This window comes from Cervus elaphus, chromosome 8 (assembly GCF_910594005.1).
Source record: "Cervus elaphus chromosome 8, mCerEla1.1, whole genome shotgun sequence".
Lineage (NCBI taxonomy): Eukaryota > Metazoa > Chordata > Mammalia > Artiodactyla > Cervidae > Cervus > Cervus elaphus.
In genome coordinates, this window is record NC_057822.1 from 10,065,540 (window position 1) to 10,092,923 (window position 27,384).

Here is a 27,384-nt window from a genome sequence, read left to right on the forward strand (position 1 = left end):
AGACTCAAGACATAAAGACCTCAGGGAGCTGGTCCTAGGACCCCTGTCCATACTTCAGACATTGCCAAGGCCCAGGGGTACAAAAGTATTGTTTAATAGTCTTTGCCTGGTGGCCCTCGTGAGCTTGAGGCATGTCTGTGATTGGTTCTCCCCACTGGGGCTAGAGGCCTGGCCCCTACCCTACCACCCACCCACCTGGCCTCCTCCAGTTGCCACTGGGTCCTGGGGCAGGTATGTCAGAAGCCTCTTGTGTTTCCTCCATTCATCCATCCTTGGGTCTGGCCTCCTGCCTCGGATGTCCTCATTCAGCCTCCTGGGGGCCAGGGGTAACTGGCGTGGATCTTGTTCGCTGTGCCAAGATGGCTCTCCAGATGCGGCATATCATCCCTCCCCTGGGGGTACCAGGCTCGGTGAGGCTCAGCCAGAAGGCAGCCCTGGGTGCTCTCTGGTAGCCACTGTCTGCGTGATGCCCCCTCTGTCCCTAGTGGACACTGGTGTCCCAGTAGTTTTCAGGGAGGAGCCCAGACAGGCTTGTAACAGTGGGGTGGGGTGATGTCAGGATCTGGCCAGCATGAGGCCATGTGTGTGGGTTATCCCTCGAGGGCCAGGACATACCTGATGCGTGTGTAGATGAGGTCATCTCTAGTGGCACAGGTCAGTAAGGCATGGAGGGTGAAGCTGTGGTTCAGTAGCTGGTTGTAGACAGAGACCCCCACACAGAAACAGGGAAAGGTAAAAATCAGAGGAAGCTAGGTCCAAAGATCCAAGAACTAGCTCTGGGTTATTGGGTTGGCCAAAAGTTCATTCGAGTTAACCTGAATGAATTTTTAGCCAACCCAATACTACCAACATGCAAGGGCAGTCCTTTCTGTGCCTCAGTTTTCTCATATGTACGATGGGGTTTGGAAAAGTAAAGTGATAGTGTTAGGCACTCAGTCATGTTTGACTCTGCAACCCCACGGACTATAGCCCACCAGACTCCTCTGTCCACAAAATTCTCCAGGCAAGAATACTGGAGTGGGTAGCCATTCCCTTCTCCAGGGGATCTTCCCAACTCAGGGATCGAACCTGGGTCTCCTGCGTTGCAGGCAGATTCTTTACTATCTGAGCCACCAGGGGTATACAAAGTGCTCATTCAGTTTTGAGATTCTCTGCATCAGACGGAGAAAGGGAGAAGAGCTGAAAGATGGGCATAAGAGGAGTCTTTGGTTGGTGGGTATCAGGGGCAACCAGCACATTTCCCCTCACCGTCTGGATGGTGCCTGAATCCACATTCAGTTCCTGTAGCCACTGCACTAGGCCCTGGTCCACCGTGAGAGCTGCTGTCAGGGAGAAGTCATATTGAGGTTGAAGGAGAAGTCACATTCAGGTTGAACCCAAGGGTGCCTTGGCCAAGAAGCTGCCCCCACCCACCATTCATGTTCACCAGCCTGGTCCTGCTCACCTGGGGGGTCTGAAGCCAGGGCACAGGTCCTGGCCTCTCCATTGACCCGCTGGAGGGCCAGTTGCACCAAGGCCTGGCATTCCCTTTCCTTCTCAGCCAGAACATCTCGAAGCCTGTTGAAGGCAGAAGCCCACGGAATGGAGGGGGAGTAGGGGTGAAGCTTGTGCAGAGATTATGGGCAAGTCCCCAGAACTGTACCTATCGGTCTCTGCTCGCAAGAGGCCCAGCTGCACCATCAGAGAAGGGGTGCCCTGCTCCGGTTCCCCCAGGAGAGGGCTCCGCTCGGCTGGGGTCTCCTGCTGCTTGGGCTCGGACTCCTCTGTGTTATTGGCCTCTTCCGACTTCGGTGGGACCGCCTCCTTCTCCGCCTCTGCCAATCCGAAGGGGGTTGAACTCAGGTAGGACGAGAATGCCCATTTAGGACCCCAACATCGGCCAAAGACACGGGACTCTGGGCACCGTCCAGGCCGCGTCAGCCTGGGAGATGTCCATTTGGCCACGTCCCCCTCCTTGGCGCCGAGTCTAGGCTGGGCCTCGGTGGCCACGCCCCCACCTGCCCTATTGGTGTTTGCCACGCCCCCAAGGATCACACCCTCGCCCCACGGGCAGGCAGGCAGGTAGGCTCCGCCCTTCCGCCCACCTGGGGCCAGCACGGCCAGGGCTGCCCTCACAGCGCGGCTGAGCAGCGAGTCCAAGACGAACATCCAGTGTGGGCGGATCTGGCGCCTGCGGAGGACATGCTTCACCTGGAGAGGGAGGGAGGGTGCGGCTGAGACGGCTGAGCCTCAAGTAGGGGTGGAGTTGAGTTGGAAAAGCCTAGAAAGCCAAGTAGGGTGGGCGGGCTTGGGATCAAAGGAGGGTCAGAGCAGCTAGGACTGGGCAGGCGTCCCATTCCCAAAGGCTCTATCTTCACGGGGAAGACGCGGAATCTTGCGACATCAAGTCTTTGCACATGCCCAAGCATTGGGAGCTCACTACCCCTTACTGAGTGCATGCGTGCTAAGTTGTTTCATCCTGAGTACGACTCTTTGTGACCCCATGGACAGTAGCGTGCCAGATTCCTCTGTCCATGGGATTCTCCAGACAAGAATACTGGAGTGGGTTGCCACGCCCTCCTCCAGGGGATCTTCCCAACCCAGGGATCAAACCCGAGTCTCTTATGCCTTCTGCATTGGCAGGTGGGTTCTTTACCACCAAGCACCACCTGGGAAGTTGGGCAGCCCGTACTGTAAAAGGGCTCCCTCACCGCATCCGGGAAGGCGAAGAGCGGTCCTTGCAGAAGCTCGGGCTCAAGGCCCTGAGCCCGAAGCTGCTCTTGCAGTCCCCGCAGCTCCTGGGCCAGCTGCCGACGGTTGGGAGTGTGGATGTGCGCCCTGAGGCAGAGCAGTAGCTGTTCCACATGACTCCTCTCCAGACGGGGACCCTGGGAAGGAAGAGAAGGGTCCTCAGCGAGTTTACGGACGAGCCAGAAGAGATGCTCATGGGAGGATGAGCGGGGTGGGAGCTAGGCTGTCAGCAGGAAAAGCAGGCGTCCTGTCGGGGCTCGACCAGCAGGGGGCGCTGGGGCGAGCCGCCCACCTGTTCCTGCTCCAGGCGCAGGCTCTCCGCCAGGGCCGGCAGCTCCTGCTCCAGTACCGTGGCCAGCGTGGCCCGGCGCCTACTCTCTTGATGCAGGAGGCTCAGCCCCGAACTCTCCTCAGGGGACGCGGGCTCATCAGCACCAGGCTCCTCGGGCACCCTGGGCGCAGTGAAGAGTGGCCGATGGAGGAAGGGCAGCAACACCACCCAGCCACCTCCACCCCAGAAGACTGAATCCTGGCTTTAACTTTTATCCCCCACCTCACAGGGATAAAAGAGATGAACTCAGTATTGAGAAGGCACAGAAAACTTCAATAAGGGCGTTTGGGAGGACAGCACCTAATGCCAAGCTTGCATGTGGCCCAAGTGTCTGGGTCCAAAAGAAGGGCTTTTGCTGGAGGGAGTCCCCCGCGGACAAAACCAGATGAAGCGAACCCACCCTGGGACCCTGGGTGCTCACCGGAGCTGGCTGGTGTCCCCATAACTGAGGCAGCGCTTAGGGGGACTGGGAGGGTGCTGAGAGGGTGCCTGAGGGCGCGGGAATGTCTGGGACTGAGAGGCGGAGTCCGCTGAAGGAGCAGGGCTGGCGGATGGCGCCTCTGAGGGAGGGACAAGGCCATCAGTCGGGGCCCCTGAGCCCTATCCGTCCAGACCTCCGCTGCCCTCACCCCAGGGTATTCACTCCCTCCACCCACTTAGTACCTGAGGACCTTAGAACCTGTCTGGGGGAGCCAGGGCTGCGGCTCCTCTTCCCAGGCTGCAGGAAGGGGTCTGCCAGCAGCGCTTGAGCACTGGCTCGGAGGCGGGGGTCGGGCTCAAAAGTTCGGAGGAGGAAGGCTTGAGCCTCAGCTGACAGAGAACTGGGCATTGGCGGATGCACCTTGTACATGCCCACCTGGGAAGGGAGCAGGGGCAGGGAACAAGGGACACATTTAGAGGTGTTCGGGACTCAGTCTGCCCCCACCCCACCTCATAAGCCAGGCCCTGAGGATCTCACCTGAAACATGGCAGCCTGCGGGCTCCCTAGCTCGTGGAAGGGTGGGCGACCTGTGGCCATCTCGATGACGGTGCAGCCCAGTGACCAGATGTCTGCTGCCTTCCCATAACCTCGTGGGCCCTGGTCAATGATTTCTGGGGCCATATACTGTAGGGTCCCTAGGACAGGAGCAGTAGCAGGAATGCTCATCTAGGCTGTATCACTGTGGGGGTGGCAGGGGGCTCTATTATCCTCTGGCCACCAGCTTTCACCCTGAACTCTATCATCCGAAACAGTTCCCATCACCTACCCTGGTCATCAAACCTCTATCCCGAGTCTCCTCACTCATCTCAGGCTCCATCACATTCATGGCCTCCATCACCCACAGGAGGTGCCATCATCTATCCTGGACTGCATCATCTGCTCTGAACTTTGGTCCGCATTCACACTTTTGGGCTCCATTTCAGGGACTGAACTCAATCAGTTCAGTTATCAGCTCTCCAAGCTCCAGTTCTAGATTGTATCATTGCCCCCTGGCTCAGTGACCTGCCCCAGGTTCCATCCCCCATTAAGACTTTAACTCCATGCCCAGGAGAAACGTCATTCCCTGGAATGTCCCAAGAGTTCTCTGCCCCACATCAGCAAGCCCCATTCACCACCCCACACCCTGTTACCTGTGAAGGTCTCAGTGCAGGGTGTGATGCCTGCTAGTCGCTTGGAGGTGCCAAAGTCAGAAATCTTGAGCAACCCGCTGAAGGTGTTGATCAGCACGTTGTCCCCCTGAGCAGAGTGGACACTGTGCTCAGCACACATTGGACTGGGCTCCTGAATGCCAGAACCAGACTCTATCCCAGACCCCATCTCCCGAGACTCCCAGCCTGACCCTGCCTCTCTCAACCCCCTCCCCCTGCCATCCCATTTATGTCCCCCTGGAAGTTGGCTGCATTTTATTGATTTATTTTTGGCTGTGCTCGATCTTTGTGGCTGTGTGCAGGTTTTCTCTAGTTGCATCGAGTGGGGGCTACTCTCTAGTTACGGTGCCTGGGCTTCTCACTGCAGTGCCTTCTCTTTTTGCAGAGCATGGGCTCTAGGGCGCACGGACTCAGATGTGGCGCACAGGCTTAGTTGGCCCACAGCATGTGGGATCTTCCCAACCCAGGGATGAAACCCATGTCCCCTGCATTGGCAGGTGGATTCTTAACCCATGGAAGAATCAGGGAAATCCTGGAAGTTGGCTTCAGATCTGAACTTCTTTCCTTCCCTAGGGAACCTTCTTGATGAATTTCCCAAGCTTTTGCAAAGTGTCTGCCCACTTAGTCTAAACTGCCAGCCTGTGTCTGGAGCCCTCTCTGTTCCTCCCTCTTGCCCACCCCACCTCCCACCAAGGTGAGCCAGCTACAGGCTGACCTTGATATCTCGATGCACAATGTGGTTGTCGTGCAGGTAGCTGAGTCCCTGCAGGATCTGGCGGGTGTAGAAACTGATGGTGCTCTCGTTGTCCTGCAGGGGTCCCCACACTGACCGCAGCAAGGAGGACAGGCTGCCTGGGAAGGTGCAGTCCAGGGCCATAATTGGCACCCACTTAGTCCAGCCCACAGCTGTCTGCTGGAAGGCCAGGCCATGGCCCAGCTTCCATCACCCAATCGCACTGCCTCAGCTAATTCTGGGCCACACCACCCACACAGGCTAGGGGTCATTTTCCCCGGAGGGTTCTCCACCCCTTGCTTGGCTCCATCCCCAGGCCCCACAACTCCAGTTCCATTTGCCTCCCACGCAGGGCAGATACCTCCAGGCACTTCCTCCATGAAAATCTTGAGGTAGCCGCCCTGGCTGACGGAGCCCAGATAGCGCACGATGTTCTTGTGGCGTAGGCGTTTGTGCAGAGCTATCTCTTCATGCAGCGGCTGAGAGAACCTGGGGGCCGGTAGGGAGTGACTAACAGGCCTGCTTGGGGCAGGGGCGCTTATCCCACTCCAGTGCCAGCAGGACAGACCTGTAGATTCTCCCCCCTCACCCCACCAGACCCCCGCCTCCTCCTTCCTCAATTTATCACCCAGCCCACACGCCCCGCCGGACCCTAGCCCACCCGCTGGGTCCCTGCGGTTCTGTGCACAGGCCTGGCTGGGCCCCCGGGGCCCGAACTCTCGCTTCTCTGAGCTCAAGCACTCAGTCCCGACCACGTGTGCCTCTGCGTCGCCGAGGCCTACAGTCGGCCCACAGGAGCCTATCAACTTCCGGTCCCGCCCATGTGCCCCGCCCACTTGTTCCCTGGCGCCCTGGGCCCACCCCCTCGCCCGCAAACCTGCTGTCCCGCTCCGGGATCTCCTTGATGGCGATGCGCACGCGAGTGTGCCGATCGCGGCCCGCGTACACCACCCCGTACGTGCCCTTGCCCAGCACCAGCCGCTCGCCCGACTCCGTGAACTCGTAATCAAACTGCGAGGGCGCGTGAGATGAGGGGTTCGGTGGGACCCTCGGCCCACCCCCCTCCTCAAGCTCCCTGCACCCACCGCCTCACCTCCAACACCTCCCCAACGCCCTCCGTCTCCTCTGCGGGCGCCCCGGAATCCGGACTCTTCACCAAAGCCTGGATCAGGCCGCAGAACCTGAGGGCGGAGATCAAGACTGACGGGAGGGCAACCTGGGGCAGAAACTGTTGCCCTCTCTGCCCAGCGCACCCAGGGGCAGCGCGGGGCAGCGCGCACCACTGGCAGTGCCCGGCGCTGGGGAAGCACAGCTGGACGTCCTGAGCGGGAGGAGGCGCGTAGAGGAAGCAGCAGCGTTCATCCCGCTTGGAGACGCTGGAAGGGATGAAGAACCCGGGTGAGCCGGCCTCCCAGTCGCACCGCCCCCGCCCCCACCTCCCCCAGGGCCCCCTCTTACCTGACGCCGCTGATGGAGGCCACCAGGAAGGTCCAGTTGGAGGGAACGTCCTGTGAGAAGAAAGGGGTCCCAGAGGGGTGCTGGGGACAGGGAGAGGGGTCTGGGGATGGGGGGGAAGGCCGGACAGAAGAGGTGCATAGATGTCAAAGGGGGTGACTTACCGGCGACTTCACCTGCTTCTTGGGCTCCAGCAGGCTCAGGGTCACCGCACTCACTGGGTTTGTACCCTGAACCTCCAGCCTGGCCGGCAGCAGCACCTTATTCATCTCCAGGACCAGCACCTGCAGAAGTCAGGGCAGAGGGGTTGGTCAGAAGGGGCCGGCACCTCTCCCGGGTCCCATACCCCAACGGCCTCACCAAGCACTGGTCCCCTTGGGGACAAGCCGTCTTGAGTGGCTGGCAGGACTGTAGCAAGAAGTGGAGCCAGAAGTGGGCGCCGTGGGGGGCTTCTCCAGGAAGCTCTAGTGTGGGTCTGAAGTGCTGATACAACAGGAAGGTTTCCATCACGGACACCAGGTACCTGCAGACAACAGGCGTGTCTTCAGCCCAGGCACCAACTGGCACTGCCAGCGGTACTAGACTGGTTTGGATGCAGCCAGAATCAGGCCATTGGTTGCCATGGGTACCGGTCTGGAAGGGATTCAGACTAGATGCCAGGGGATATAGGTGCAGAAGCTGCCAGCCCAGGCCAGCCCAGGACCCCAGAGGGGGCCGCTCACCATATGGGGGCGTTGAGCTTATACAGCTGCTCTGCGGCCAGTGCCACCTGAGTGAGGTCATTGGCGAGGATCTGAGCTCCCAGGTAGAAGCCTACATCCCAGTAATACTGCATCTTCTCCACGCAGCCTTTTCGGGCCAGCAGGCAGCCCAGCTTCATGCCTGGGAGAGAGGGGCCTGGGTTGTAATGAATGTGGTTGTGGATTTTGGCAAAGGCCAGGTGTAGGCCACCAAAGTCACCTGGGTAGGAAGATAGAAATGGGTGAAAACCTAGGTGTGGCCAGATCTCAGGTGGGAGTAGAAGTTCAGGCACAGGTGAGGGTGTGGGAACAAGTGTACGTGGAATTCAGTGTGTAAGGAACACAGGTGTGAGCTTAGGAACAGTTGTGGCCTCAGAGGCTCATGAGGGTCCAGAATACGCACGAGGACCCAGGTGTGGGTTCAGGCAGAACAGGCCAACATGGGATGGGTCAGCCCCAGCCCTAGCCCAGTGTCCTCTCTCCCTGCCCTCTCTCCAAGCCCCTCAGAGCGCCTGTGGGTAGGGGATGGGGTGCAGGATTGGGGCTCACCTATGAGCCGGAGCTCCTCGGAGTCCTCAAAGCGCTGCCCATCGGCAATGAGGAGCACAGCGGCGTTGATGCCTGAGTGGAGGCTGGGCTCTATGTCAAAGGCCTTGCGGTACCTGGGGTGAGGGTGGGGGTGATGTGGGACTGGACTAATGCCCATGGCCCCATCCCTCAGTCCACTAGCTCAGCCCACTGTCCACTTGTTTGGGCCCCTTACCAGTGATAGGCCTGCTCCCGGTGCCCAGCATCCTGGAAGCCAGAGCTGAAGAACATGTCCTTGTAGATACGGCCACACATGCAGTACAGGTCAGGTGCCACCAGGCCCTCCACCTGTACCAGTGGCAGCAGCACGGCCAGTGCCTTCTCCCGGTCCCCAGGCCTGTTCCTCCTAGGGGGAAGGGGAAGATAGGCTGGAGATCCACTCTCTGTCCAGAAACCCCCAAGACCCTGAACAGCAGGGACCTTCCCAAGGGCCTGACCATCATGAACCCAGAAGAGCGGTGTCTCTGGGCAGTGCTGACTTTCCGAGAGGTGGGAATCCCAGATGGAAGTGACTGCAGTGACTCTGAGGAGCCATGGCCTTAGAAGGCTGTGACTACTCCAAGGTCGGCACCACCACCCCACCCCACCCCACCCTGGGCAGCAGAAACAGAACCCTAGTGACCATTTGACATCAGTGTGATCCTGGGCCACAAATTCCCTGAACAGCCATGATTGCAGACTGAAGTGATTGCACAGCAGAGACCCATGTCCCCATGTGGCTATGACCTGAGCCTTGTTCTGCCAACCCACCGGTTGAGGGCAAAGGTGTAGTGGAAGCAGACATTATGCTGCTCGGCCACATCACAGGTGGGCAAGGCCTGCAGGGTCTCCACCAGGTCAATGATGGCTGAGTAGTCCTGCAGGAGGGAACAGCATGCACTGGCCTCATGGCCTCCGGGGGGGTCCCTTCAGCCCACAGACCCTGAGGCAAACCTTGAGCAGGGGTCCCCTCCCACCCAACACCCCAGCTTCCCACCCACCATCCTCTGCACACTTCCCCCAGGAAGTACAGACACCGCTTTGTACAGGGAGACCTCCGTGGGTGCCCAGCCTCCCCCACGGCCCAGGAAACCGAGGCTTGGAGATGTCAGATAATTCACTCAGAGCCTCCAGTGGGTCCGGAAACTGGCCTGGGGCTTGTTGGACTGGCCAGCCTGCCTCTTCGAGCCCTGCACACCTGCACGTCCCGGTAGGAGAGCAGCAGGTTCATGATGATGTCGGGGCTCAGCAGCTCCACGCTGTCCAGTCTCCGCTGCAGGCGAGCCAGCTCCTGCCGCAGCTGCTGCCCGCTGAACCTCTCCCGCGCCCTCCGGATGTCCTGCCGAATGGTCTCCCGGAAGTAGCCACTAACGCCCAGGGCAGGAGAGAGAGAGAGAATGGCAGGGCCTGCCCCTCAGCTCCAGGCCCCCCTTGCCCTCACCAGCTCCTCCTGGCACCCTCGCTGAGGGGGGGCCCCATTACCAAGAGTCCGTGGGCGTGGCCTCCAGCAGGCGGGCCAGCCGACCCACCAGGGGTGTGAGCAGGGCCTCTGTGCCCACCCCAGCCTGGAGCAGCCCGTCAGCCAGGCCCCTCAGGAGGCCCGCATCGCCACACAGCACCCGACCGGTGGCTGTCACCACATAGGGGATCAGCGTGTAGCTGCCAATGCAATCCTAGGGTGGGAGAGAGGCCAGGAATCAGGAGGTCAGAGGTCAGGACTAGATTAGAGAGGGGCAGTGGAGGGGTCAGAGGTCCACCCCCGTGGGGATTAGAATAGCAGGGAAGGGGCCCACTTCACGAAAGGCGGCAATAGGGGGTCAAAGGTCACATGGATGTCAGGGGGGCACTAGAGAGGTCAGAGGTGAATGAGGAGGCCGGGAAAGATGGTGGAGAGCAGAGGTTATAATGGAGGTCAAAGGGAAACCGCGGAGGAGGGGTGGATTCGGCTCACCGAGTTCTTCTGGAAAATGTCCTCCTGCAGGAGACAGACATTCAGATACTGGCGCTCTGGGTAGGGCCACCCCCGCCCTGGGCTGGTCCCCACCAGCCCGCTGGCCACCTACCCGCAGGGCCTGCAGGTCAGGGAGGTCGGCCTGGGAGCAGAGGAGCACGTTGTTGGTCATGCTGAAGCTCTCCCTCACACCCAGGTGGTAGAAGAGGGAGGGCTGCGCCAGGGAGCTGCTCACCTCAAGCACCACCACGTCTGTGGACACACAGGTGGAGGCCCTGAGCTCTGAGCCCAAACCCCAAACCTCAAGTCCCGAACCCAGCTTGTGGGGAAGAAGCCTGGGGATCCATCCTGGCTGGGCCTGCGTTCCCATGTAACTCAGAGTCCAGTTTTGCTCTGGGTCTCAGTTTCCCCCTTTTAGGGTCCCTCTGGGCTGTACAGAAATTATATCTATAGTATTGCAAGGAGAGGAGTGGAGCTCCCCAGGCCCCACTGCTTGTATCCCACTGTGTAGAGCCTACGGGCCCTGGGCCCAGACAAGGGGAGGCTGTGCACCAGCCCGGAGCCTGTTCTGGGCCATATGAGGGGCAAGAGTTGTGCAAAGAGAGACGTGCCATTCCCTGGATCCTCAACACAGTCTCTTGAAAGGGGCCGGCACCAGCAGTGCTGGTGTATACACATGTGTATACATACTTGCCTTGTGTGTGTACAACACTGTGCCTCTGTGAGTGTGTCGCTTGCTGTCTGTATCTCTGTGTGGGACAGTGTCTGTGACAGCCTTTGTGAAGCAAGATATGCACAATTTGTGAGCTCGTCTATGATTCTGTGTGTATCTTTGTGATCTCAAGGTCGAGTCAGCCTTCATTTTTGATGTTTGTTTATTTTTGGCTGTGATGGGTTTTTGTTGCTGCTTGCAGGCTGACACGGGCTCAGAAGTTGTGGCACACAGGCTTAGTTGCCCTGCCACAGGTGGTGGAATCTTCCCCGGACCAAGGACTGAACCCATGTCCCCTGTTTCCCAGGTGGCAGCAGTGTGGTAAAGGATCCACCTGCCAATGCAGGAGACGCTGGAGACGTGGATTCCATCCCTGGGTCAGGAAGATCCGCTGGAGTAGGAAATGGCAACCTGCTCCAGTATTCTTGCCTGGAAAATCTCGTGGACAGAGGGGCCTGGCGCTACAGTCCATGGGGTCCCAAAGAGTCGGACCCAATGAACGACTGAGCACGCCTGCAGGTAGATTCTTAACCACGGGACCACCAGGGAAGTCCCGCCTTCATTGTTAGGCTAACGTGTTTTTTTTTTTTTAGGCTAACGTTTTATGGACATCCTGTAAGCAGGGTTCCTGAACTCTTGGATAAACAAATTAGTATCGGGGCGGGGCATCCGAGCTGGCGAGAGGGCGGGGTGATCCCCCTGGGGAATACCCGCTTTCTGGCCCCGCCCCCGGACGACCCTTCTCCGCCTCCAGTTCCGCCCCAGCTCTGCCGATTCTCCCGGAGCTACTAGTTCAGTCGCTCCGTCGTGTCCGACTCTGCGACCCCGTGGACTGCAGAACGGCCAGGCTCCCCTTGTCCTTTTCTATCTCCTGGAGTTTGCTCAAATTCACATCCATTGAGTCAGTGTTGCTATCCAGCGATCTCATCCTCTGCCTGCCTTCTCCTTTTGCCTTCAATCTTTCCCAGCATCAGGGTGTTTTGCAAATGAGTCGGGTCTTCGCATCAGGTGGCCAAAGTATTGGAGCTTCAGCTTCAGCATTAGCATCAGCGACCTCCCCCCCATGAATATTCAAGGTTGATTTCTTTTAGGAATGACTTGTTTGATCTCCTTGCCGTCCAGGGGACGGTCTTCCCCAGCACCACAGTTTTTACTTTTCTCAGAACTCCTGGGGCCTCATGAACCAAGCTCCCGCCTCTAGAATCCAATGCCGTTAGTGCCCTTCGCTTCCCTTTGCAGCCGGATCCCCGGAAGTAGTATGCTAGGACCCCTGAACTCTAGCCCCACGTATTAGGGGCCCCTTCCCCCAGTCCAAGTCCCACCTCCAGGATCCTCCGTCATGAGCTCCGTGAGAGATCATCCCGAGGCTGAGCTCTCCAATCCCATTCCTGAGATACCACACCCTGCCCCGCTCCCAGCCACTCCCTAATTCTAGCCCCACTCCCTAGGCACGGTGCCAACTCGAGAGTTCCTAAGCTCCCACCCTGAACCCCGAGCCAGACCTGGATCCGTGAAGTCCCTGCCCGAGTCTGGCCGCGCTCCAGACCCCCTAAACTCCGCTTTTATCGCGGGTCCCTCCTCGAGCCCCTCTGCTTTAGTTCACTTTATGCCCCCACGACTCCGCACCTCGGGGTCGCTGAGCCCCGCCCCTCGGTCCCGCCCCCAGACTCTAAGCTCCACCCGGCGCCCCGCCCCCCGGGCGCGCTCACCCGCGTTGTAGAACGAATCGAGCGCTGCGGTGTCTCCCAGCGCCAGGGTTCCAAAAGGCAGGCTGCGCAACTGAGGTCGCGGCCGCGGTCCGGGGAGCTGCGCGCAGGCCTCACGCAGGCAGCGCAGAGGCAGCGGCTCCGCCTCGGCTCCCGTCTCGGGTTCTACCTCGGGCAGCGGCTCCCGGGTCAGCACGTAGACCACGCTGAGCGGCCGGCTTCGCGCACAGCCCCGACCCGGGGACGCCGCGAGCGGCCGGCCCCGGCTCAGCGCCTCGGCCAGCGGGTCCTGCCAGCAGCTGCCGGCGCGCTCCAGGGCTCCGGACCGCGGGCTCGGCCCCGCCATGCGGGGGCGCTCGGGTGTTGGGCGCCGGACTTTGGGCACCCGGGGTGGGACGGGAGCGGAGAACAGATTCCGGGATCGAGAATTTCCTGCGGGATCTGGAGGTCAGGAGTCTGGCCAGAGGTCCCGTTTGGGAATCTGGTGTGCAGGGCGAAAATCCGGACTCTGACTTGCAAGGTCCTGAAGATCTGACTTCGGGGATTGGGTCCTGGGAATCTTGGGCATCCAGTGATCCGCAGTTCAGAGTCACGTGGAAGGCCCCAGGCATCGGGCCAGCGGTACCCACCACCCAGGATCCGCCGCGGAACGCCGGCCGTCGCTGTCTCCTGCCCCCACATGTAGGCCGGGCCCAGCCCTTTCCCGGCCGACCGGGAAAGCTCCACCCTCGGCCTTGGGGCAGCACCGCTCCCTAGCGGCCCGGGACACTGCCTCTTCCCTCCCTCCGCTCCCGCCAGAACCTCTGAGACAGGCCGCTTCCGGAACAGCCTCTGCCCCTGGGCAGCCAACCACTGTGGACTGCTCAGAGCAGGCACTCGTGAGATGGGTGCCCAGGCCAGAGCTAAGACCCAAGCGCATTGCAGGCCCTGCCCTGCGGGGATCTTTTGGAAGAAGGGATCTTCAAAGATGTCAGGGTGTGTAGAACAAACACGGCGGAGAGAGCCCGTCCCTCGGCGTCCTTGGTGGGCAGGCTGGGAGGGACTGGACTGGGGAAGCCTGCTCCCCAGCCTGTCAGGAGCATGGGACTTGGCATCAGAGCTGGGTCCTTTGCCTTTTTTGCCAGGGGGCTGCTTTCCCCGGAACTCAATCTGCTTTGGAGCCCTTCTGACCCCTGACCTCCACCCAGGACATGACCATGAAACCTGAGAAGAATCTTCATGCAAGCGTTTCTCCATCTCCCTGGAGAACCCCAGGAACCCCAGCCCTTGGGTTACAATGGCTTCCCAGCTCCAATTCCCAAGAATCCATAACCTTCTAGTGGGAATTAGTGAGGCCACAGCCTGGCATAAACATCAGTGGACTCTGAAATCAGGAACTGGGAACTGTGAGGTTGAGTAACTTGTCCAAGATCACTCAGCTACATAACAAAGCAGGATGCAAGCCCAGGACTCCCTGTCAGACTCAGAGATAGACTCTTCTTTTTTTTTTTTTTTTCCTTTATTTATTTATTTATTTTTCCAGTGGGTTTTGTCATACATTGATATGGATCAGCCATAGATTTACACGTATTCCCCATCCCGATCCCTGCTCCCACCTCCCTCTCCACCGGATTCCTCTGGGTCTTCCCAGTGCACCCAGAGATAGACTCTTAACTATTGTTCTAACACTTTCTTGAATGTGACTCTGGCAAATTATCTAACTACTTAAATGCCAGCTCAGGAACTGCTGTCTCACTGCCCTGTTGCCCCATGGGAGAAAAATGTGCCTGCCTTGTTTTGACTGAGTTCGAACTAACCCCTAATGGAACAGGCAGGAAGTAGCAGAGGATGAAAATGTGACTTACAACAGAGCCGGTGAGATGCCGGTGCAATTCCCACCACGAAACCATCCACTTGTAGGACCCAGGGAACCCAAGAATATTGTCAGTGGATGCTTGAATTCTTCCATGTCTGCTACTCCATGTTCCTCTGGCCTCGACTTGCAAACCTCTAGGGACGGAAGCCTCACCACCTTTTGAGGTCAACTTGTCAATCTTCCTGACTGGAAGGAAGATCTTCCTTGAATGGAACTGAAACCTGTGTCCCTGCTCTGCCCTCTTGAGTTTTTCCCAATAACTGGAAGAGGTCTGCCAGTCGGAAAAGAGTAAAAATGATTTTATTTTTTAATAAAAAGTAAGAGGAGCAGGGATGAGATGGTTGGATGGTATCTTCAACTCAATGGGCATGAGTTTGAGCAAACTCTGGGAGACAGTGAAAGTCAGGGAAGCCTGACATGCTGCAGTCCATGGGGTCATGAAGAGTCGAACACAACTGAGCAACTGAACAACCACCGAGAGTCCGGAAGCTGTGTGATAGAGATAAGGGTGCTGGCTACCAGGGTGCCCTAGCGAAGCACCATTTAATCCCTGTGGTAAGGATGGCCCACGCCTTGGCGTGAGGCCCAGTCGATGCCATAATTATGGGCAGGGGCTTTGAACATCGAGTAGCGCCCGTTGAGATTGGTCTGATAGCAGGATCCGTACCAGCAGGCGCCGGGAACAGTCACCATGCAGTTTCTCCCACTTGTATCATGGTCGGTGGGAAAGGGTTTCCTGCCTTGGAAGCTCTGGGGGCCGCTGGCAGGAAGAGGGTGGGAGGCACCTCGGTGCTGGCACCATGCCTGGCACCATTGAAGAGGTGATCTCGCAGGAGCCTCAGAGCAACTGTAAGGTGGGTGTTTGCAGGCCCTGTGGGAAAAACAGCAGTGCCATGGAGCCAGGGCATTGGCCCAGGCAGCTAATCACAGAGGCATTGGGACTTGAGCTCAGGACTGTGGCTCCAAAGCCACTGACGCCTCCCTTTGCCTCGTCCCCTCCCAGAATCTCCGCTTCCCTCTTGCTTCTTTGTCTCCTCGCAGCTCCCAGCTGCAGCCTGAGCAACTGTGCCTGGGGGAGCTAAGAGGGACTTCTCAGATGCCTAGGCAGGAAAGGGGGCTCCGCTGAGGCACCTCCTTGTAACCACTTCCCTCTTTCAACTTTCTTCTCGACTGTTGGTGTTTCTCTGAGAGAAAAAAAAAAAAAAAAAAAAGCCTTTCTTGGTTCCTCTTCCAAAGCAGATAATGATAACACTCAACAGAGCCTCAGCTGGCTCTCACATCCTCCCTCCCTGCCTCCTTACCCATTCTACAGGGGAGGAAACTGAGGCTCTGACCCAGAAGAGACTTGTCCAAGGTCACACAGTTAGTAAATGACAGAGCTGGATTTTAAACTCAGGATCGATTGCCTCCAGAGCCCAACTTGCTCACTCCTGCACCACCCTGTCTCATCACTGCCATTTTTCCAGTGAGGAAACAGACTCGCATCAGGGGAAGGAGGTGTCCTGGGTCATTCGTGGAGACCATGGCAGCTCTGGGGAAGAATCCAGCCTCCCTAGACTTCTTGGACTGCTCCAGGGCCCCGCCATAGGCTCGCTCACCTGCCCTGCCCTTTGAGAACCTGCCCAGCACCAGCTGGTGATGGTCTGCCTTCACTAGGAGGAGGAAGGACCTACAGGGAACAAAGGTGTGGTTGCCTAAAGTTCTCCAGCTCCACCCACAGCTCCTGGGTACCTAGGGGAGGGGACGGGGAGGCAGAGATGGAGAAATCCTCAGATCCCAGCTGGGAAGTCAGAATGCTAGGGAAAGGCCCCTTAGACTCCCAGGACCCTACTGAGAAACCTACCCTGGAGAGTAAGCTGGTGCAAATTCTCATCCCCCGCCAGAATTCAGACTCCTGGCTCCTCACACCTGCTGTGTAGGAGGACCAAGGAATCCACAGAACCATCCCATCACCCCTGGAACACCTAGGGAGGCAGAGAAGGTGACGATGGCAGTCATCACTCCAGGCCAAGCCTGGGATGAGGAGATGCAAGGGGCAGAGGCACTGCGAGGGGTAGGTGGACAGGCACCCCCTCTTTGATTTGTGGGCTTGTTGATAAAGTGTGAGTCCAAGTGAGCCTTGCCTGTGAATATACCGATCAACCCTACGTGCCCTTATTAACTTTTACTGACTCTCAATTTCACACCAGAGTCCCTGGATGGACTGAAATAGTAGAAACGTTGTCCCTGCCTTCAGGAGACAGTTAGTCCAGTTGAGGGTCAGATTCAAAATAACCCTGCTTTCATTTACTGTGATAAGAACCAAGGTATTGGAGCAGAGGTCCATTCAGCCTTACCCTGATACGCCCTCTCAACCCGTTTCCTCTTCAAGCCAAGCAGTCCCCAGGTCCTGTAGAGTTTCTCGCTTAAATATCTTTCAGTCTAAGAGCCTCTGCCTCCGTTCCTGCCCCTGCCCACCCTCTTCTCCTGCCCGGACCCCTGCAGTCGTCCTAAACTGTGTCCCTACCTGCAACCTGCACTCTGGTCCCCACCCAATGCATCCTCCACAGTGTAGCCTGAGTCTTCTTTCTGAAACATGTCTGACCTGGTCCCTCCTCTGTTTGAAACTCTTCCAGGGCTCCCCACTCCCCACTGAGTCAGTCACTCAGTGCCCTTTGTGAACGGGTCTTTGCAGACTGGGCCCTCATCCATGCCTGACCCACACCCGTAGACCTCAACCAAGCACTCCACCCGCTCTCAGCTCATTCACAGGGTCTCCCCCACCCCCTCGTGTTCTCCAGCCTCCCCGCATTTGTCTTTCCCTCTACCTGCAATGCCCTTCTGCACCTCACCTATCTTGAGAACTTCTACACAGCCTTCAGGGCCCTTTCAATTGGCATCTCCTCTGTGAAGCCTTCTCAGACTTCCTCAGGCGCTCTGGGAGCTCAGTAAGCATTTGTAGTGAATCAGCGAAGGGATGTCTTGGCTCCAGTGGGCTCTGGCTCCCCCTAGGGGCCAAGGGGAAGAAGTGCCCACTGGCTCTGACTTGGAGTCCTTTCTCTCCCTGATATTGCTTCACTAGCCAGCCACCACCTGCGGTGTCCTTGTCACAAAAGACGAAATTAAAAGACTCTTGCTCCTTGGAAGAAAAGCTATGACCAACCTAGACAGCATATTAAAAAGCAGAGACATTACTTTGCCAACAAAGATCCGTCTAGTCAAAGCTATGGTTTTTCCAGTAGTCATGTATGGATGTGAGAGTTGGACTTTAAAGAAAGCTGAGAGCTGAAGAATTGATGCTTTTGAACTGTGGTGTTGGAGAAGACTCTTGAGAGTCACTTGGACTGCAAGGAGATCCAACCAGTCCATCCTAAATGAAATCAGTCCTGAATATTCATTTGAAGGACTGTTGCTGAAGTTGAAACTCCAATACTTTGGCCACCTGATATAAAGAACTGACTCATTTGAAAAGACCCTGATGCTGGGAAAGATTGAAGGTGGGAGGAGAAGGGGGCAAAAGAGAATGAGATGGTTGGATGGCAACACTGATTCAATGGACATGAGTTTGAGTAAACTCGGGGAGTTGATGATGGACAGGGAGGCCAGGTGTGCTGCGTCCATGGGGTTGCAAAGAGTCAGCCACGACTGGGCGACTGAACTGAACTGTCACAAAAGACTGGGAGGGCTCAGCCCTCAGGTAGGCACAGGTGGTACCAGTCGCTCAAAGTGGTACTCCGGCTCAGCAGCTCCTGGCAGCTCCCGGGGCCAAGGAGAGGGCAGATGAGCTGATGGGGGCCCCCAAGTTATTTCTGAAGCCCCAGCCCACAGGCAATGGAACAGGCCATGTGTTGGACTCCAGGAGTCCTCTCAATTCCTTTGGACCCCTGAAGAGAGGCTCTGGGATGGGCTGGGCCACACCTGCTGACCCTCCAACACCCCAGCACCATCTGATTCTAGGTGCCTGGGGTCCAGCGAAGGTGGCCTCAACCCTCCTGGCCCCACAGCAAGTTCGCTGAATCTCCGGCCCCAAGGAAAGATGAGCATTGGCACTGAGTACCCCCAAGGGAAGGCTCATGAACCACCAGAGGGGAGGGTGCCCAGGCCCTTCTCCTGATTCTCCCCACTCCTCCCAGCTTTCCACCCCCACTGCATGAGCGTTAAGTTGCTTCAGTCGTGTCTGACTCTTTGTGACCCTGTGGACTGTAGCCTGCCAGGCTCTTCTGTCCTTGGGATTCTCCAGTTAAGAATATTGGAGGGAGTTGCCATGTCCTCCTCCAGGGGAATCTTCCCAATCCAGGGATCGAACGTGCATCCGTCTCCTGCAGTGGAAGATAGGTTCTTTATCACTAGTGCCACAAGCTTCCCACCCCCTCTACAGGAGATCAATCACAGCCAGTTCCCGAGCAGCAGTCAAGCAGCCCCCTCTCTGGTCCAGGGACAGAGCAAAGAAAGAAGAGACCTCCGGCTCCACACACTCCCCAGGCTCACCCTTGGGACCCATCTTGCCCAGGGGTCCAGGTTTCCCTGACATCCCAGAGAGATGCCTTACACCTTGCCCCATGTCAGGGGCCAGAAAGCAATGAAGTCAGATCCCAGCTGCAGCCTTTCCTGGCTCCTGGCTCTGTGATTGTGGGCGAATGACTGATCCTCTCTGAGCCTCCCTTCCCCCCGAGCCCAGAGAGATGGGGATGGTACTACCTACCTCACAGGGTCAATCTTAGGATGCTGGGCATCCAGCCTGGAGCCTGGCACACAGTAGGTTCCTTGCCCCTTTGCCATGGTCTCTTAGCACAGACCATGCTAATTGCTGCCTCCCCATCTCTTACCTTGAGGACCTGGTGCTCCCTTCTCCCCAGGACTTCCTGGGGCTCCAGGACAACTGAGCAAGAGGACAACTTTACTGGCTTCCAGTTTCCTGGGCTCTGCAGGGAGACATGGGGCCAGGTGGGCACAGGATGGGGCATGGGGGTAGTGGGCATGTCTCTTCCAGACCCCTCTGCACTTTTCTTTCCATCCCCCTGATTCTAGCTGTCAGGTTTTTCATCATTTGCATCTATCTGCATACTTTGTGTGTGTGTGTGTGTGTGTGTGTGTGTGTGTGTGTAGAACCCAGATTATCAAACTCCCACCCTGCTCCTTGAGGCTAGTGAACCTGGGTGGGAGAAGGATACCTAGGGAGAGGATGAGGACGGGAGGGTGAGTGGGTGAGTGGGGAGGGTACCCTGTGCCCCTACCTGGGCAGCTGGGGTGGTCCTGGCTCCTCAGACAGGCAGGCTCCCCAAACAAGAGGAGGAAAAGGGAAAGTGGGATCCACAGTGGGCCCATTTGCTGGGGCCCTGAGAAAAGATGCAAGGCTGGTGGGAGGACACGAAGCAAGACTTCCTCCATCATCTTTCCCCAGGGACACCCCACCCAGGCTGGAACCAGCAGAAGGTGGGGGCTTTTCCTCCTTCACTTTTGGAGAGAATGGGCATTATTCCTGCCCAGTCCAACCAGGATGGAGTCCAACTTCTGATCCTAGCCACCAAGACTCTGCAGCCATCTCTTCAGACTTCTGGATTTACATGGGGTCTTTCTACCTTTGCACCTTAGCTCATCTGGAACCCCCTCCTCATCGCTCCCTGTGAAGCTCCTCCTGTGCATGAAGGTCCAGCCCTCATGTCATCTCCACTAGGAATTCTTCCCTGATCCTTGTCACTGTATCAGGAATGACCACTGATACCATCTGTTGGGCACCTGCTGCCCACCCCCCCACAAGTCGTGCTGGGTGCTATTTGTATATGGCCTCCCATCCTTACACAGTCCCACTGATGGCTGTTATTAATATTATTGAAACCGGGTTATATGCTGGTACATAGCAGGTGTTCCATTAATGTTTGTGAAATAAATGAATAAACAAGGAAAAATGGGCTCAGAGACAGAACATGTTTGTGTTCTCTCTGCCAGAGATTTTGCCCAAGCCCCTAACCATGCCCCCAAGCAGGGAGAAACGCTCTTAAACACTCTTAGCAAGGTGACTTCATGCCCACCCTCAGGTCCACTGAGGAGCCTTTGGCAGAGGCTAGAAAACAGCTGCTGATATAGGCCATCACATGGGCAGGCCGTGCAGGGCAGGCATGGAGGCCAGTGAAGAGGCAGCAGCTTTGGACCAGATTGAGGGGTGAGGTTTGAGCTGGAGAGGGACCTCCGGTGACAGAGGAGAGGAAAACGTTGGTCATTCATTCACTCATTCATTTACTCATCAAACCCTCTCTGAGGGCCTTCTCCATACCAGGCCCAGTTCTTGTGGGGGTGGAGAAGGCCAGGTTCATGAGGGTGTCAAGGAAGGTGGAGGACAAGCTTGCCAGACAGGATGGATGCTCCAATTGCAGTTCTAGGAATATGTCCCCACCACACATGCTCTGCCGCAGGTCTGCCAAGATCTGAAGACAAGCCCGTTTATCATGGTGCTGATTACGATAAAATGGAAATAACCCAGCTGGACTTTGATAGGATGCAGGCAAATCAACCATCACCATCTGAATAAGTCATGGAGCAAATCTGATCTCTAACGAAAGGGGCAAAGTTGCAGAATAAAATGTAAAGCATGCTCCCACTTCGTATTTTTTTTTTTAATAATTTTATTTTTGGCTGCGCTGGGTCTTCGTTGCTTTGTGCCGTCTTTAGTTGCGGCGAGCATGGGCTACTCTTTGTTGCCATGCGTGGGTCTCTCACTGCAGTGGTTTTTCTTACTGCGGAGCACGGGCTCTAGGCGTGTAGGTTTCAGTAGCTGTGGCACACGGGCTTAATTGCTCCGAGGATGGTAGAATCTTCTTGGACCAGGGATCGAACCTGCATGCCCTGCATTGGCAGGCAGATTCTTAACCACTGCACCACCAGAGAAGTCCCCCATTTTGTATTAAAAAAAAAAAAAAAAAAACACAACTAAGTGTGTGTAGGTATGTATGTTGTAAATTCACAGAAAAAGGTCTGACCCATCCTGTTAAGCATAGTTATTTCTGGGGAGTAGGATGCTGGGGAGAGTGATTCTCATTCTTTACATACATAAACATCTGTGTAGTCCTTTTGTTCTTTACAGGCATTTACTACATTTGAAAATGAAAACATCCAGTAGAGAAATGTCCTTAACTGGGTGAAAAACCAGGAGGAGGGGGGCGGCATTTCTCCCTTGGCCCTGGGTGGGGGACGGGGATGGACATCATTCCAGCCAGGGGAGGGCGACCCAGGCAGGAGAAATGGTGTGTGTGCAGAGGCTTGAAGGAGAGCGAGCAAGGGTCACATGACACAGATGCAGGGACTCGGAGGGGAGGCTGATGTCTGAGAGGAGGGGGATGTTGATAGAAGTGAGTGTCGGGGGGCGCATGAGGGGGTGGACTGTGTTTGGCATTGATGGGTAGGCAGGTGAGCCCTCTGTGAGGCCAAGGAGTAACTGGAACTCCCTGTGGAGCCCAGCGGCCCTAAAGCCTTTCCAGCTGCAGCCAGAGATCCTGCGAGGAGAGGAGGCCTCGAGAGGAGGAAGAGATGCAGGCGTTTGGACAGCGGGAGGGGTGAATGGGTGCCCAGGAGTGAAGCAGACAGGACACATGCCCCTGCTCTGAACCTGCCCTACATCCCGCTGGGATGGAACAGCTGTTACTGGACTTTACAGAGGAGGGAACCGAGGCCCGGAGCTGCTCCATTAACTCCCAGTCATACAAAGCAGTCGGGTTCCACAGGCTAAACTCTTGCCCGTGACTCCCTACTGCCTCTCAGCTTTCTAGGACAATCATGGGACTAAATCAGACACTGATGCCAGACTCTCAGCCGGTTTCCAGCAAGTGCCCCATGGGTGGGAGATGTTATTAGAGAAGACTTCTGGGCCCAGGGTTGGGGGGGCAGTGAAGAGAGGGAGGTGGGCATGGGTGGAGCTTTCTAGGAGGGCCCGCTCAAGGAAGGCCAGAAGTACCCTGGGGAGGGTCCCCGGGGGTACCTCCACCTTGGCACAAGGGCAGAGATCCAACTTTAGGAGCCAAAAGAAACTGGAGATGCCTCTGCAGAGGAGTTCTGAAGTTCTGCTCATTCTAGAGTCAGAAAAACCTGGATTAAATGCCCAGCCCTGCCCCATTCCATTCTGTGTGATCTTAAGCAGGCGTGCTTCCCTTTCCAAGTCTCTGCACCCTTCTCTATAGCGCAGTGGAGGCAGGGACTAAACACATAACAGCAAAAAATTTTGTTTTGGCCTCGCTGTGCGGCTGGCGGGATCTTAGTTCCCCGACCTGGGATTGAACCCAGGCCCCTTCAGTGAAAGCACCAAGTCTTAACCACGGGACTGCCAGGGAATTCCTGCAAATAAAAATACTTAAAAGGTGACAGTGTCAATTTAAGGCTGAATTTCCATGAAGGAGAGGGCAGTGGGCCATACCCCCCACCCCATCCAATCCACACACAGCCCAAGACATGAGACATAAAGCACAGTGCTGGAAAGAGCTCCTTTATTGGGGGGCAGTGTCCAAGCCGGGTGGATGGGAAGAGGCAGGCCCAGACCGAATACCAGGCGGGGGCCTGTAGGGATGACGGATGAGACAGAAGGTGGTTGAAGGATGCTCTCATCTGCATGAACCAGGCCCAGGACAGGAAGGGATGTCAGCTATGGGGCCCTGAGCCAGCTCAGTGTCCAGAGGGGCCACAATTTGGTGACCAAAGTTTTTCCCACCCCAAGTGCCCTCAAGGGGGCCAAGAGGGGGCTGCCTCTTCATCCTCTTTCCCCTGAGCGTGGAATCCAGGCCTGAAGGGGGTCAGATTCTGCAGAGGCCAGACAGACAAGGCACTCAGGGTGGTGGCCCCACCTCAGCCGGGCTGAGGACCCCCCCGCACCCCGCAGAGAGCAGGCAGTGGGCAGAAGAGCAAACACTTTAATTGAGGTTGCAGCGATCCACCCCACAGCACACATGGGGGCCAGAGCAGCTCCCCCTTCTCAGAGGAAAACCAAACCGCACACGTGGCCCGGGCTCCCGCCCCCGGCCACAGAGCTGCAGGCGGGAGGCGGCCCGGGCAGTCACCTACTGGTTCTCCTCCCTGCTGGCAGCATGAGGGGACAGAGACAGGGGGCCTCAGCTGGGCTCTCAGACGCCGGGCCCAGGCCGAGTCCCACGCGGGCCAACACCCAGCCAAGAGAACCCCACAACTGGAGGTGGGGAGACGAGGTGCGGCCTACATGGAGGAGGCTGGGAGGGCCTCAGGGCCCCTGAGGCTGCCCCATGGAGGAGCGGGCAAACGGCAGCGAGGGCCACCTGGGGGGCCGTGGGGAAGCGGGTGCAGGGGCTCAGCGGGCCAGGTACTCACAGCGTCTGGTAGGTGCTCTCCTTGGCCTTGAGGAAGCGCAAGACGAAGAAGGCCACCGCCTGCAGACTCAGCACCATCACCACGCCACCGATGAAGCTGGCCCCGTCAAAGCCGGGGCTGTGGGCCTCAGGGACTGAGGGGCTCTCTGCAGGGTGGAGGCCACAGCAGGCCACTGTAGGCCAGGGGCCCGGCCCCACCCCAAAACCCGGCACAGGTCATCTGGAGGCCCCCGGTCCTCACTAGGGGAGCCTTGGGCAGCGGGCTCAGACATTCCACCCAGATTTTACGGGTGGCTGGAAAGTGCCTGGAAGCACCTGGCCCTGGCTCCGCTCCTGAGTTGCTCTGTGGCTTGATGCCTCTCACACCCTCTCTGAGCTTCCTGACTGCAGGCCCCAGATGGTAAGTGAGCTCCCTGCCTGCCTCCCTCTTCCACCAGGGCCCCACAGGGTGACAATGGATCCAGAAATTGAGCGTCCACACCCCTTTCAGCTCAGAGTCCCTCTGCACCTTGGGTCTTGAGGTTTGAAACCCAGGTGCAGATGCTGTGGTCTCCTTTCAGGACTCCCAAGTCCCAAGTCCTGGCGTCACCCAGGGTCCAGAGAGAGGTAAGGAGGAGAGCAAGACGTGGCGGCCCACACCCGACCAAGGGGATAAATGAAGACTCGATGACATGTGTCAGGGGGACTAACCAGGCTCTGAGTGCCAGGCCTGACAGTCACCTCTCCGTTAGGGCAGAGCCAGACTTACACGGCATCCCCTGACCCTTTCCCCCACCCCCGCCTCAGGGCCCACGGTTGCCAGGACGTCTAGGTGGCTCCCAGCTGTGCCGCGTTAGCCATCCACTCCCACCAGGGATTTGATTTCAGGCCCTGGGCCAGGTGCCCAGAGCAGGGCAGGGCTGGTGGTAGAAGAGCATTCTAGGGCAGTGAGAGGGGCCCAGGTGGGTGCTGGATCCATCTCCCAGAGGGTGTAGCTTGCAGAAGGGGAATCTGAGAATGTGAAGGGTGGTCCCAGCAACAGCTCATGGAGCCCCAGAGAAGGGGACTGGGGAAAGAGGAGCAGAAGGAGGAAGAAATGAGCTGCACAAGACCCAGCTGGGCTCAAGCTGGAGGAGGAGCCATCAATAATTCAGCCCCTGAGATCATGTTTCTGGCTTTAATTAACCAAGAGCCTCTTCAGCCATCCTTGCCAAGCCTGCTGACCTCCAGACCCTGAGGGGCAGTGGGAACCAAAGTGTGGGGTTCTTGCCTCTTTTCGGCTGGGACCCTGCTTTGTGACCCTCTCTGGGCCTGGAGGTTGCAGTAGGCAGTCACTGAGGACATCTCCTTGGCAACCTGACACACACCCTCAGCACCAAGCAGGTCCTGAGGGGGCCATCCTGAGTTCTCAGAACCGGGGTCAGGGAGAAGGGATGGGAACCATCATTTCTTGATCACCTTCTATACATTGGAAACTGAACGAGGTGCTATACACCCTCTCATAAAATCCTCACTTTGTGAGGTATTCTTCAACCCATTTTACAGATGTTGGAAACAGGCTCAGAGGGAGAAGTCACAGGATTGAGGTCACAGAGCATGTCAGTGCCTGAGCCCAGCTGTTTTCCCCTGCATCTCTTGTCCTTCCATTGCCCGAGATAGGACCTACCTGTTGTGACTATCTTCGGTTCATGAGTTGGGTGGTGGTGCACAGCTGAAGAGACAGGGAATCCATGATTAAACCAGACCCCTGCCACTTCCCATCAAGACCCCATCTCGGGCCCACCTGGCACACTCCGAAGCCTTAGTTCATATAGTTCCTTCCACCAGCAGAGCCCTCTCTCTCCATCTCTACCTTTAATCATCATCTGTGATGCTGCCTCCTCCAGGAAGCCCTCCCCCCTATTCCCTTCTGAACTTCCAAAGTCCTCACTGTGGTTTAAAATAGAAGAGCTAGTTTCTCCATTCCCTCTACACGCTTGTCCTAGATCCTCTAGCTGCACCAATTTTCAGAGGAGGAAACGGGCCAGAGAGGGGAAGAGACTTCTCAGTGAGCTAAAGGCAGAACTGACACTGGACCCAGGTGCTCGTGGGCACAGTCTTCTCTCTGGGAGAGGCTGATTTCCTACTGGAGGCAGGCTCTGGCTGAGGACACCTCGGCCCCCTCCCCCCAACTTGACTTAGGCCAGTGGGAGCCCCCTTACCTGGACATGACTCTGAGTGGTTGTAGATGGAGCAACCTTCCTTGACCACCTCCCCTTGGGCCACGCAGTGTCCTGGTGGGAGAAGGAGCAGGGAAGCAGTTTAGGGAGAGGGGCCAAGGCTCTGGTGTTCAGAACTGGGGGCACTACTCTTGGGGAGGGCCTAACTCCATACCTGGCTCCTCCGGCCGACACTGCTCCCACACACAGCCGGAGAGGTTGTGCGCTCGGTTCCCCTCCACACAATGCTCGCAGGGCTTCAGCTGTTTGCAGGCCCCTCGGACAGCTGGCCAGATGTTCACGCGGAGCAGGGCTCCCCGCCCAAAGCCTCGAGCACCTTTACCTGGGCGTGAGGTGGATGCAACACTTGGAACCCAAGCTACCGTTTTCCTTCCCCACTACCACGGATCTCACCCCCCTGCACACATACACTCACCTGGATCCCCTAAGCCCCACCGCACGCCTGGAGTTTCCACAAACACATGGGCACACACACCTAGAAGCTCCCTGACATTCACCAGAACACCCTCCCTTTGCGTATATCAGGAGCCACCCCCATCCCATTCACCTGGGGCCGCTTCACTTCCCTACACCTGAAGTTGCCTCACACCAGGAGCCTATATAAACGGCTCCACAGACAGTCGGAGCCCCCGTCTGCCCAGCCCAGGAGCCCCGCACACAAATGAAAAGTCCCCTCCCGCTCCCCCTAAGCCCAGACTGCTCCTGGCAAGCAGCTGGGTGAAGGAAATGCGTTACCAGCCACAGCAAGCTGGGCACACAGGAGGAGGCAGCAGCAGCTGCCACACAGCGCAGCCCGTAAGGCGCGGGGTCCCGGCGCGGCCATGGGCTCGGAGGCGGAGCCTGGGGGGGTCGGGGTCGGCGGAGAGCGGGTGTGGCGTGGCCCCTCTGGACAGCTCCGCCCGGGTGTGGGGAGCGAGACCAGGGCAACCTGGGCGAGGCCAGGTGGGCGTGGCCCAAACAGGGCGGGGCTAGTGACGTGACCGGGGGGGCGGGGCTTTGTTGTCTGGGGCGGTGTCCGATGGGGCGTGGTTTGTGGGCGCGGTCTGGTGGGGCGGGATTTGGGGGTCTGGGGTGGGGCTCTGGCAAAAAGGGCGGAGTCCAGAACTGTTCACAGTAGCAGGCCAGGTCCCTGGATGTCCCCTTCCCTCGTAGGATCATGAACACTGTTGCGTTATTATCCCTACTTCACAGGTGAGGAAACTGAGGCTCAGAAAAGGTGTGTGATTAGTCAGAGGTCAAAATTCTCCAAGCCAGCCTTCAGCAGTACGTGAACTGTGAACTTCCAGGTGTTCAAGCTGGATTTAGAAAAGGCAGAGGAACCAGAGATCAAATTGCCAACATCCATTGGATCATCGAAAAAGCAAGAGAGTTCCAGAAAAGCATCTACTTCTGCTTTATTGACTACGCCAAAGTCTTTGTGTGGATCACAACAAACTGTGGAAAGTTTTTCAAGAGATGGGGATACCAGACCACCTGAC

The 27,384-nt window shown here is 57.4% G+C and overlaps 3 protein-coding genes across 11 annotated transcripts; all 3 read right to left on the reverse strand.

The window, feature by feature from the left end:
* Positions 1-73: 73 nt before the first annotated feature.
* Positions 74-13,321, reverse strand: MAP3K6 (mitogen-activated protein kinase kinase kinase 6). 8 transcript variants are annotated; one of them, XR_006342327.1, is made up of 30 exons: positions 12,558-13,321; positions 10,249-10,388; positions 10,137-10,160; positions 9,668-9,858; positions 9,384-9,552; positions 8,957-9,063; positions 8,382-8,552; positions 8,168-8,280; positions 7,601-7,760; positions 7,239-7,401; positions 7,043-7,162; positions 6,882-6,931; positions 6,704-6,799; positions 6,517-6,604; positions 6,301-6,434; positions 5,785-5,912; positions 5,406-5,542; positions 4,673-4,778; positions 4,020-4,177; positions 3,725-3,917; positions 3,483-3,621; positions 3,023-3,182; positions 2,691-2,867; positions 2,085-2,190; positions 1,643-1,814; positions 1,445-1,557; positions 1,249-1,319; positions 1,069-1,151; positions 616-692; positions 332-392 (listed from the first exon to the last, which is right to left on the reverse strand). XR_006342327.1 is itself a non-coding variant. In XM_043909394.1 (29 exons), the coding sequence occupies exons 1-29, from the start codon at positions 12,898-12,900 to the stop codon at positions 181-183; spliced, it is 3,939 nt and encodes a 1,312-aa protein (XP_043765329.1). In that variant the 5' UTR covers positions 12,901-13,321; the 3' UTR covers positions 74-180. The 8 variants fall into 8 exon arrangements, 5 of the variants coding, with proteins under 5 accessions (XP_043765329.1, XP_043765328.1, XP_043765330.1 ...); XR_006342326.1 differs by having other exon boundaries at positions 1,249-1,322; XM_043909394.1 differs by lacking the exons at positions 332-392; positions 1,069-1,151 and adding an exon at positions 74-313.
* A 1,616-nt stretch (positions 13,322-14,937) lies between these two features.
* FCN3 (ficolin 3) lies at positions 14,938-19,829 on the reverse strand. Its single transcript, XM_043910563.1, is given in 12 exon segments — positions 14,938-15,169; positions 15,214-15,280; positions 16,008-16,105; positions 16,107-16,140; positions 16,253-16,288; positions 16,291-16,340; positions 16,342-16,373; positions 17,468-17,491; positions 18,048-18,173; positions 18,848-18,912; positions 19,215-19,310; positions 19,623-19,829. Coding segments are annotated over 12 exon segments (1,017 nt in total). The 5' UTR covers positions 19,780-19,829.
* Positions 19,830-22,853: 3,024 nt separating this feature from the next.
* On the reverse strand, positions 22,854-26,849 carry CD164L2 (CD164 molecule like 2). Of its 2 annotated transcripts, XM_043910589.1 has the most exons (6): positions 26,642-26,849; positions 26,061-26,228; positions 25,889-25,960; positions 25,354-25,398; positions 23,710-23,854; positions 22,854-23,169 (listed from the first exon to the last, which is right to left on the reverse strand). In XM_043910589.1, exons 1-6 carry the CDS (start codon positions 26,727-26,729, stop codon positions 23,163-23,165), a joined length of 525 nt encoding a protein of 174 aa, XP_043766524.1. In that variant the 5' UTR covers positions 26,730-26,849; the 3' UTR covers positions 22,854-23,162. The 2 variants fall into 2 exon arrangements, with proteins under 2 accessions (XP_043766524.1, XP_043766525.1); XM_043910590.1 differs by lacking the exon at positions 22,854-23,169 and having other exon boundaries at positions 23,706-23,854.
* Positions 26,850-27,384: the final 535 nt, after the last annotated feature.

Coding starts and splice junctions, on each gene's coding strand:
- MAP3K6 (XM_043909393.1), bottom strand. CDS start 12,900: ATGGCGGGGCCGAGCCCGCGGTCCGGAGCCCTGGAGCGCGCCGGCAGC. Junction 9,859..10,136: donor ACATTTTCCAGAAGAACTCG/GTGAGCCGAATC, acceptor CTCCCACCCTAG/GATTGCATTGGCAGCTACAC. Junction 6,435..6,516: donor GCGTTGGGGAGGTGTTGGAG/GTGAGGCGGTGG, acceptor GCGCCCTCGCAG/TTTGATTACGAGTTCACGGA.
- CD164L2 (XM_043910589.1), bottom strand. CDS start 26,729: ATGGCCGCGCCGGGACCCCGCGCCTTACGGGCTGCGCTGTGTGGCAGC. Junction 26,229..26,641: donor TGCCCAGCTTGCTGTGGCTG/GTAACGCATTTC, acceptor CCTCACGCCCAG/GTAAAGGTGCTCGAGGCTTT. Junction 23,855..25,353: donor ACCGAAGATAGTCACAACAG/GTAGGTCCTATC, acceptor TCCACCCTGCAG/AGAGCCCCTCAGTCCCTGAG.